The 11,042-nt window shown below is 30.0% G+C and overlaps 1 protein-coding gene across 3 annotated transcripts; it reads left to right on the top strand.

Moving 5' to 3' along the window:
- The first annotated feature begins 431 nt into the window (after positions 1-431).
- On the top strand, positions 432-10,801 carry LOC141454202 (uncharacterized). Of its 3 annotated transcripts, none has more exons than XM_074128174.1 (4): positions 432-837; positions 7,730-7,854; positions 8,857-8,997; positions 10,524-10,801. In XM_074128174.1, the coding sequence occupies exons 1-4, from the start codon at positions 746-748 to the stop codon at positions 10,778-10,780; spliced, it is 615 nt and encodes a 204-aa protein (XP_073984275.1). In that variant the 5' UTR covers positions 432-745; the 3' UTR covers positions 10,781-10,801. The 3 variants fall into 3 exon arrangements, with proteins under 3 accessions (XP_073984275.1, XP_073984274.1, XP_073984273.1); XM_074128173.1 differs by having other exon boundaries at positions 7,730-8,016; positions 10,524-10,800; XM_074128172.1 differs by having other exon boundaries at positions 434-837; positions 7,730-8,016; positions 8,848-8,997; positions 10,524-10,799.
- The last annotated feature ends 241 nt before the right edge of the window (positions 10,802-11,042 follow it).

Here is an 11,042-nt window from a genome sequence, read left to right on the forward strand (position 1 = left end):
TTCTCAATATTTAACATAAAAACTTGTATACTGCTAATAGAAAGACGTCATCCTCAAGTCAGACTTAAGAACGGTGCTTAGAAAGATTCTAGGTAAGAAGTCTCAATTCATAATTTTCAGTGAACAGCACGAGAATAAATACTAGTATAATAAAGAGAATAATTTATGGCGATTCCCAAAAAAGTCAGTTAAGAACAGGTAGAACTGAACGTTATAAAATTCAATGGTATGACCAAATTTGACAGTTAAATTTAATTAATGATTCGGAGAAAATAATATGAGAGTTTACATTATATAAATATTTCAGAGGAATCGATTTCTTCAGTTATAAAAAGAAGTAATTCTTTGATTCTAAACTTTCTTATTTTTCATAGTTTTCATTTCAAATTTAATTAATACAAAGTTTTTTTTACATAAATGTTATCAAGAAGGCATTGTGTTTAAGTAAGGCAGTGAACTTTCAGAGTTAATCAAGTGAATTTTATTTATTGGTTAAGTCGAATTAATCTTTTTTTAACGTAGTTAATTACGTTGAAACGCGAACTTCATTTATAATTGCATAGTATAGAAACCATTAATATCGATTGCTGATGAAATTTTGTGTTTTAGTGCGAAGTTGTGATTTTTATTTATGTGCGATCAGTCATTATGTTAAAAGTGTTATTTTAGGTCATAAGACATTTTAGGGATAAAAATACTTTGAATAATAATGCAATAGTTTAAATGTGTTAATTTAAAAATTAGTATGGATATACCTTTACCAGAAGATCCTCCTTTAGAAGAGTCAAAACTCAATGATATTCCAGTTCCGGAAGATGCTAATACTGATACTAACAGGTGCTTATAATTTCATTAGTTGAAAGAATTTTGATGAAAAAAATAATTACAAGTTGGTTATTAACATTAAAAGTGAATACATATGCTTTGGAATAATAAAATAGTACTGTACAAACACCACTTGTTTGGTTTATCAACTGTAATGTTTACTTTCTTAAGCTTGTTTATTCACTTTTAATATTTTAATTTCATTGTTAATGATTAAAAATGCAGAAGATTTATTTAATCGACTTTCTTTTATTCCCTTGTTTTCTTGTTCTGAAAATTTCAAGTTAATAAATTTATTTCTAAATGCAAAAGTGAAAGCTATTCGGAAGCTATCCTGATTGTCAAATATTATAACAGAAATATTTGGGAACTTTTTGATCTTTATTGGACCTAAAGAAAATTTTAATTTTAATAATTAAGAAACTTACATTATGTTCATCTAAAATTAACGCGATCAGGGCATATTTAGTTGGTCGGCTTTAACAGCAGTAAACTTTTGGTTATACAAATAATTTGATACATATCTGGAGTAGTAAGGTTAAAAATAGAGGGCAGGCAATTTTATCTGAACTTTATCAATGATTTAGCGCAGTATTTATCAACCTATGTTTTGACATTGAATTCCTGGTATGCGTACTTTTCTGAACTTTTAAGCAATAGTTTTATTAATGAATAAAAAATTTACAAATATTTTAAAAACTTTGCGGTAAACTATTGTTGTAAATGAGCAATAAGGAATGGACACTTTGCCACTCAGTGAAAGCTCAGATGGTCCAACCACTCATTGAGCAACGATGTGAGTAAAGTATAGAGTATTTCAAACTTCGTAATAACAAAGCCCATTTATTTCAAATAAATAATTGTATCTGTTCGTTTGGTCTAGAGAAATATTACATACATGAAGGTATTATTATTACGAAGCAGCGAGCAAGTCATTCAGCTAAGGTTGTGTTAAGAAGATTACTATCAGGTTGTTTCTAGAAGGTAAAAACTTCAGAAAAAAATGAATTATTTTAATACTGCTGTGTAACCTATCGAGTATTGAATGTCTTAATTCGCATATCGTTGGAATGCCCAATTTATACAATGTTGATCAGAACTTTTAAATAAATAAATACATTAGTTCTGTTCAAACAGATCGTGAAAACCTGATAAACCTATTGGAAATTTCATCCAAACAGCAGATAAACGTCTTTTTCTTTCTTTTTTTTTGCACAGCCTGGTTAAATTATGATCAGTTGGAAAGACTACTTGTAGCTGTACACCCACACCGTGCTTCTATTGCTGTTTAGTTGAGATTTACCATCTGCTAATTACTTAGTATTGGCAATTAATGTAATACACCTGGCTCACTACAAAATGTAGGTATTCCTAAATAAAGAAATAAAAATAAATAACTAATGGGTTTCACTGCAAATTATATGCCGATCAATTCGTTTCGTGTTATTAAAATGTATACATAATTACTTCTGTGAGAAAAAAGTATTGGAATGGTGCATATTTTCGATATTAAGTCACACCAGAATGATCTGTTTTAGTACTAAAAAAGGTTTTAAATGGTTTTTTTTCCTGGAGCTGGAGTGAGTAGATAGGATGTTAGTTGCTACATGTCCATAATTTATTCTTAAAGTATTTTTTAAACTATTCTAACTTTTAAACTAACTACAACTATTTCTTTTACTACATGACGAAAAGTAAAATCTAAATATTAACTGTTATAACTAAACTAAACATCTCCTTAACAAAAACTTACAGTTTAAAAAGTTAAGTATAAGGGTTGATTAAACGCCAAAAGGTACACAAATCAGCATGTACCCAACATTTCATTCAAGCTTAGTTGATATAATTTAAGTAATTTTGCTGCATTAACTTTTCCTTCACATTTTTTAGAATTTATTAGATGTCACAGACCCTTATGCTGGCCAGTTCGTTCATAATATTATTTGGTTATAATTATGATAAAATGTATATTATATCTTCGTTTTTAAATAGGTACTTTATTTTAACTCTATTCCAAATTATTCTTCTGATTTATCTTTAATATGCCCTTTATCTGAAGTTGTCACATCTTATACATGCATGTTAAAGTAGAAAAAGACAAAGTTAGAGTCGGCTACTGTTTAAATTTGAATCACGGAGGATTTAAAACAATATTTCAGACTTGAATTCGTCTTACCGAAATATTCGTGAGCACAAATAACACACAGTTAATAACAAGTAGATTATTCAACAACAATTATTCATTTCTCAATTGTAATTTAATTTTACTTATAGTAAAATACTGGAATAATTAGCTGTCCTAAAAGTATGCAATACTTATTTATTTTATATTACATAACATATATATAACATTGTGAGAAGAACAGCTACATTGAGAGTGTGATTGAAGAAAACTATATTATTTGCGATAGAGCCAGATAATTATTACCTATTATTATAAACGTTTGACTACTACATAAAATAACAATTACTTTAATCGAAGAATGAACTTAAACCGACGATTTTTATTAAAAATAAAATAATCGAAATCACTGATGTATGTTGGTGTAAGCATTTTTTTTAAAAAAGTTTTTAAATTTTGTAGCCTCGTAATTTTTTTTATTTTTTATAACGTTTTCTTTTTAACCTGTAATTAATAGTTTGATTATTATAGATTAATAGATATTAAAGTCAATCTACAGTGCTACTTGAACAAATATTTTGTAGATGAAAATGGCCAGCATAAGGGTCTGTGACATCTAATAAATTCTAAAAAATGTGAAGGAAAAGTTAATGCAGCAAAATTACTTAAATTATATCAACTAAGCTTGAATGAAATGTTGGGTACTTGCTGATTTGTGTACCTTTTGGCGTTTAATCAACCCTTATACTTAACTTTTTAAACTGTAAGTTTTTGTTAAGGAGATTTTTGTACCTTTTGGATAGATTTTCATTTTTGTTACATATCTGCTTTACTGTTTTTTTTAAATTAGGAATAAGCAATTCTATCATTATAACCTGATAAGGTGTTAAGTAGGAACCGTAACTACCACTGGAGAGATCTTTTTTAAGAATGATTATAGTTGCGGTCCCCAAACCATCCTCAATAACAATTTTTTTGAGAAAGCCTTTTTATATAAAATAGGAAGGTATTTGTACGTAAAAAGCAAATTTAAACTGCGATTTCAGACCTTCCTTTTAAGAGGAGTAAGAAAAATAAAAGGGCGATTACAGTACTTCTCCCTAAAAGGCAAAGAGGCAAAGATTTTGAATCGAACGACAATTCATTAATGTAAATAGGTTCACCCATTGATAATTTTAACGATTGCAGTACTTCCTCTTAGTAGGTGTAAGAGCATGATGGCACTTCACAGCCATGTAGAGGAGCTTTAATCACTTCTTCGTGCTAAATTTTATCAAAATCGGACAAAGCGTTATAGAAATATTGGTAATAATAGTTTTAGAAACGGCCTTACTTGGGTGGGGCAAACTCCCCTCCTTATGAGGCATAGCGACGAGACTTTTAAAGTGCAAATCTGTACAAAATTTCGATTCGAATGACACTTCATTCATGAAAATCAGTTCACGTGTCGATAATTTGAAACGATTGCTATACTTCCCCTTAACTAGTGTAAGAGCAGATCGTCGCTTTAATGTTACATAGGGGAGCCCTAACCCCATCATCCTACCAAATTTTATCAAAATCGGGCTAAGATTTACAGAGTAATTAGTAATAATAATTTTGAAGGGGGCCTTACATAAAGGGGGCTAACTCCTCTCCCATTCGGTGTACAGCGTCGAGACCCCCAAAAGGCACATCTACATAAAATTCCAAATCGAATGACACCTCATTCATGAAAATCGGTTCACGCGTTTAGGCGCTACGTTGTTTACAAAAAAGGTAACAACAACAACAACAACAACAACAACAACAACAACAACAAGAACAACAACAATTTCTGAAAATGCTGTTTTTGCTCATTTTCGGCAACTTTTTTCTCTAAACCTATTAGGTCTGGGTGGTTGCAAAAAAATTTCAGTTATAAAGGAGGGTTTGCTCTATATTTTATAGAAAATTTGGGAATTTTATCTTTTATAGAAAAAGAGAAAAAAATTGTCAAAGTTGGGTGTTTTTTAACGTTACGCTTTTTCGTGCACTTTTTGACGATCAACCCTTATACAACTGTCCTACCGGACAGTTTTAATATCTATGTAGCAATGATAATATAACAATTAGCAAACATAAGCTTGAAGTAGTTAAAAGAGATATTTAAGATCCTCGTTAATTCGCATTGAGGCGCTAAGGTGAAAATAATGCTACAAAGTTCGATAAGTAGAGATGTAAATATAAATTAATTTATCCATGGTTGATGTAAATTAAGTTTTCTTTAGAATTGTAAGAAAATTGCGCACAGATATTTTTTTTTAACAAATTACTTAACGGCCACAAATCTCAATGAAGAACACGAATTGAAGTCAGCTGTTCTCTTTGATGCTCAAATAGAGGATGATATGCCGTCATATAGGCGGATGTTGATGGACGCAGGGCATGAAGAGCTAGCTAGTATGTTGTATTTTTAAGTTTGGCACTATTCTTTCCTTGCCACTTAGAGCCTGAGTTACGTATAAGAACAGAACGGAAAGAAGGCTAGTTTGTTTAGTTTAGAATACATTTTAACTTGGTTAGGAAAAATGTTAAAAGTGAAGTATGTGTTCCGTCCACGACCGCAACATCTAATTGCTAGTTGGACGTTAAGCCCCGTCTGAAAAAATAGGCAATTACTTTTCTACTTAAGTATTTTGTCTGTTTAACGCGATGATCCAGTTGATATGACAGAAAGAAATTCGCTTTACATAGAACAGATTTTTTATGGTATAATCGAGGATTTTCAAATGACTCGTTTAACATTTGAACTTAACAAACCTCCTGGGGCACTGAGGCAATCTATAAACATTTTCAGGTAACTCTTTGTGTATATTTTTACTTTTGCTGTTTCCCGATCGGTTCCACCAATTGCTTAGTTCTCGATCCACTGGAAGTATACATTACTAAATAAATGTTTATTTTTTTGAGTTTATCTCGAAAACGGTTACTACGATTTTCTTTAACTCCAAATATAGAATACTTGCTCGGAAAATTAGTTTTAATCGAGAAAGTTGTGAAGGCAATGTCCAGAAAAGTGTTTTTTGTATAAACAACTTATTATTTCTCTACATTTCAGATATCCTTAGTTAGGAATTTCTGACGCCTCTCATTAAGAACTGTGTTTAAACTAAGTCTAAAGTGAATTGTCTGTTGTCAATACATTTTCAGACATTCCTGATGAATGGTTCCCGAAGCATAGAGAAATTTGTCTCCAAAAACTTTTTCTACCGATAAAATCTAATAATTTAAAGACTGACTTTTCACTAAACTTTTGTAAATAACATTACCCCGGAAAAATTCGACTAAAGGCACTTTTGGGGAAAGTGCTGGTTAAGCTTTCCTTTAATCTGTCTTTTCAGAGTAATGTGAAGACTTATCCTATGCTATGTAGGACTTCCTTTGCTATATTAATAATATGTGTAGCCAAAATCCCAAATTTAAATAAAATTTACTTATCAGAAGTACCTCTTTTCTGAATAGATTTTGTAGAAAGTAGTTCCACTTAAGAGTTGTATAATGTTGAAATAAACTTCTTCTTTTTTTAGTGGGCATGATAATTTTCAAAAAAAGTTGATAACAATTGAGGCGAGACTTCTATTTATGTTTTTTTAGCTTAAGATTTGTTTGTTTCTTTGAAATATGTTTTATTTGATTTCAAATCCTAATAAAAAGTAGAGTTTCAAAATTAATAAATTTTGAATAATAAATTAATAAGCTTCATATTCCGTGTTTTAAAAACAAATAAACTAGTTTTTTTTTTATGTAGGATTATAGAATTTGAAGTAGACACAACTCTATACATTAATTTAAGAGCAGTCAAATTTACAGTTAATTGATTAAGGCACCTCTTTAGATTAGTGACAGGTAATCTAACGTAACTTGCTTAAATTAAATAAATATAAAAAAATCAGTTGTGACATTTAATCATCTCTTACAGCTTATTCTTTCATGACACTTAGAATATGTTTTAAATAGGTGGCCTTAATTTAACCAATTTCGAAAAAATTGCTAAAAGTACAAATATTTATTCAGTACAGAGGCACTTCAGATTAACAAATTTTATTCATATTTAGAAATTGGTTACATTAATACTTATTAATTTTTACTAGGTGGTGAATTCTTTAATTTTACGAAAATGGCACGTTAGAAGGGTAACCAACATCTCCTCTCTCCCAAAACTCATTTTCTATACCTTTCACACTTTCATTACCTCAATGTTCCATCTTTAATCGAGGAAAACTAAGAGTTTGAAGAAGCTGTGCTCAATTTATTTATTTATTTATTTTTTAGAAACTGGCAAAATACTTTTATACAATTACTTCTGTTTTGGAAGAAGCTTTGAAAACAAGTGAAATTTTCTAAACAGAGTTTCACCGGGAATACATGTTCGAGACGACCTAAAAGAGAAAAAAAGTTATTTTTTTTTTGTTTTTTCAATTTTACATGCTCTGATCGTGGAAAATTATAGTTATGTGAACAAGTTTTGAGAAGCATACTTTTCATTTCAATGTTTTTTTTAGAGTATTTCATGAAAATGATTTGTTTATTCTTATAAACACAGATTCTGATTAAAATTTTGTTTGACGGATTCGGCCATGAACTGAAGTCAAAATCTTTGAATTTATCAATTAAATTTATTGTTTGAATTGTAGTTTTCTTTTTTTACATTCATAGACTCAGTTGGCAGTGCATAATCTCATAAATGTTACCCTTATCCGTTATACCCTTATAGACGTGTTCTGGAGTTTTTTTTTTAATTACAAAGTAATATTTTTACAGGTACTCCCCTAGTTTACCAATTGAAGATGATCCTCCAGAACTGAAGGAGACAGAAGAAGTAACATTTCCAGACCAACCTACCTCATCAATAGTTGGCCAAAATGTTTATGTACCAACGTTGTTGGGTAAGTCCGCTGCTAAAAAGAGATTACTCGCCTTCACCCTGGCTAAACAGAATTTACCTATCATTAAAAAAATAAAGAACGAAAAAACTCTTGAAGATGCTCCTGTAAGGAATATTACGAAGGAAAACGATCAAATAAATCTGAGGAAGAAAAGAAAAAAAGGTAAGCTAAATACAGAAAGAATTGATTGTGATAATTGAACGAAGAAGAGTAATCAATTTCTATCAAAAAGCTAAGGAATTTATTTTAAAAAATTTTGTTTTCAAATGTTTAACGTTCTACAGAAACCTTACATAATCTACTTTACAAATCTTCTTAAAAATTTTGCATTTTCTCATCTTTAAATATTTTTTCAAATATATTTTCAATATTAGATCTAATAATTTGAAGTAACGCTCTCATCAATGGCTTTAAAAAACCTGAATCGAAAAATAAATAATGTAAAACCCAAATATTGTAACAAATTTATATTTAAATTAAATCAAATGTCCCTCAATACGTGTTCAAAAAAAAAAAAATGGCGTCACTTCCTAGTAAGGACATCGACCCACCCACCACCATTTATTATGCTAATAACAATCTGGCTTAACTTCTGGATTCGCTGACAATTATAGCCCAAACCCACTTATAAAATAATACCGTGATTTGCCGCACCAAGAATGATTACACTCCTACCAAGGAAAGCATGACATGAGAAGGCGTAAAGACCAAAGATAATGATGAATTTTGCTTAAGCCTTTTAATAAGTTCGTATTCAAAGGATCCTTCTTTAAATTTAAAATTTTTCTCGCGCAGACAATCCTTGACCAATCAATTGAAGAATAAGTTTATCGAAACAATTCCAATTTCATTTATTTAATATAATGCTATTTCAGTGGAAAAATTTTGGACAGTTGATGCATGAGCTAGAATTAGACTCCTTCATAGAATATTTGTAATTATTTTATACCATAAATAATGTAAAACTGTTGGAATCAATTAATATTATTTTAGGTGTTTTAGATAAAGCACGTGACACTATTAGTGAAATAGAAGAAATAAAACGTAAAGAAAACGTTGTCCGAGAAAGCATGCAAGTTCTATATCCAAGATGGGTAAATAGAGACGGTTCTGGTACTGCTACAACTCATTTATCATTACCAGGTAACTAGTGTTGTCGTTTCAGGTAGGAATCATAGAAGTAGATAAACTTAGTGATGAGATAAATTTATTTTTGGATGGCCATCAATAAGTATATCGATCCCAGCTGTTTGGCCATAGATTTTTCTCTTCCTAGGAGCTTTTTACAGTTCACTGTCCTCAGGCTGGTAGTACACCGAAAAAAGTTCCGGTCGCCAATGACCTTAGAAGTAGACAAAATTAAAAAAGAATTCATTGATGATTGCGCAAGTTATGGAAGTTTAAGTGATCTATAGTCGGAATTTAGTTTATTTCTAAGCTGATCTCAGTGACAGACCGCCGATGTTATATTTGTATGGCTAATTGAACAAATTTTGTGTCAAATAACTATTTATTGACCATTTTTCTCACCGTTGTACGTGGATATTGCAGAGATTATTTTAATTCGTGTGTCCTTTTATAAAAATGAAAAGAACTAATGCATTTTTATTTGAAAATTTATCAAAACTAATAAAGTGTTCTTGCTCCAATCCATTTTGACAACTAATTCTGAAAAAGAAATTCTCCTATTTCAATATTAGTAATTTTTAAGAATGATTTTTTTAATTTTATAATATTCATATACAATATATCTTATTCATCTTATAAAAAATTCTTTATGTTATGAGGGGATCTGGTCCAAAGGCCATTGGATGTATCTGGTTTTGTTTTTAAACGGTAGAGTGAACTTTTTTCAATGTGTTCAAATTAGGTGGACAGATCTGGGCAAGACTTTTCATTTAAATCCTGTTTCAGTGGGTTGTGTTGTACATTAGGTACAGCGGCATTTGGTGAAGGGTTTGAACTGTTTCCTCAGACAAGAATCGTATAGCAAATATACTGAATGAAATAAGTAAATAGTAATAATTAAACCTAGACAACCATGGTTAATGGAACTGTCACTAATAAATGGGTTGTTGGAACCACATGGTGTGCGGACCGTATCTTCACAGGATCAACAAAAGGTCCTCTCCTCTTTGCGCAGATTACAATGAGGAAGAGGGTTTCAAACATATAATAATGATATGTCCACGTTATGTGGTAGAAAGGAAACGAATGTTTGACGACATATTCAGGTATTTAGATGCACCATTTCGCTACGAAGACATAATATTCTCCACCAACATCTATGTGCTTAAGTCTATAGCAGAGCTAACAATGAAATATGAATGTACTTAAAAGTTATAACCGATTAGAGTGAATGGAAGAAAATGATTAGAGAAGGATTACGTGATTTTAATTTCGGTTAAGCTATAAGGATGGCAGGAATATAGAGTACTGATCCATCCATTAGCTGTAGTTTATGTAAATAGTTGTATATAGTAGAGGGATGGATGGGTGAAGCGAATGTATTTATAAGTAAGAATGGAGAGTGAGTGATATTCTAGTGATAAGCACCGAGACGATGCTTGCTGTACGGCGAAAGCCAATGCCAAAAAAAAAAAAAAAAAATTATTAAACTCACAGATGTTAATGAATGGTGAGATATTATTTATTTTTCTTATGTTTAGATATAGAAGAAGATGATTCATACAAAATAGAAAATCTTGTTGAAAAACTGTTAGCAAAGAAAGCTAAAAGAGAGCGATCGGAGAAAGAAAAAGAGGCTGAAAAAAGAGAAAGACGAGAAAGAAGAGAAAAAGAAAAAGTAGTTCCAAAGTCTTGGGAAGAATTCAACAAAGCAGGATTCATAGCTTATCATTATCGCCGTTTAAAATATAGAAGAGAGAAATTGCCCAGAGCGACCAAGTGTAGGCACAACAGGTAAACTTATAGATTCATCTATTTGCACTTGATTAATAATGGCAAATATATATTATTGTTATACTCAATATATATATATATATATATATATATATATATATATATATATATATATATATATATATATATATATATATATATATATATATATATATATATATATATATATATATATATATATATATATATATATATATATATATATATATATATATATATATATATATATATATATATATATATATATATATATATATATATATATA

This window comes from Rhodnius prolixus, unplaced genomic scaffold (genome assembly GCF_049639745.1).
Source record: "Rhodnius prolixus isolate KJV_2025 unplaced genomic scaffold, Rpr scaffold_9, whole genome shotgun sequence".
Taxonomy (NCBI): Eukaryota; Metazoa; Arthropoda; class Insecta; order Hemiptera; family Reduviidae; genus Rhodnius; species Rhodnius prolixus.

Bases quoted from the DNA above. Each gene is read 5' to 3' on its own strand.
- LOC141454202 (XM_074128172.1), top strand. From the start codon at position 746: ATGGATATACCTTTACCAGAAGATCCTCCTTTAGAAGAGTCAAAACTC. The intron at 8,017-8,847 runs GTAAGCTAAATA...ATATTATTTTAG, and splicing joins GAGGAAGAAAAGAAAAAAAG to GTGTTTTAGATAAAGCACGT. The intron at 8,998-10,523 runs GTAACTAGTGTT...TCTTATGTTTAG, and splicing joins AACTCATTTATCATTACCAG to ATATAGAAGAAGATGATTCA.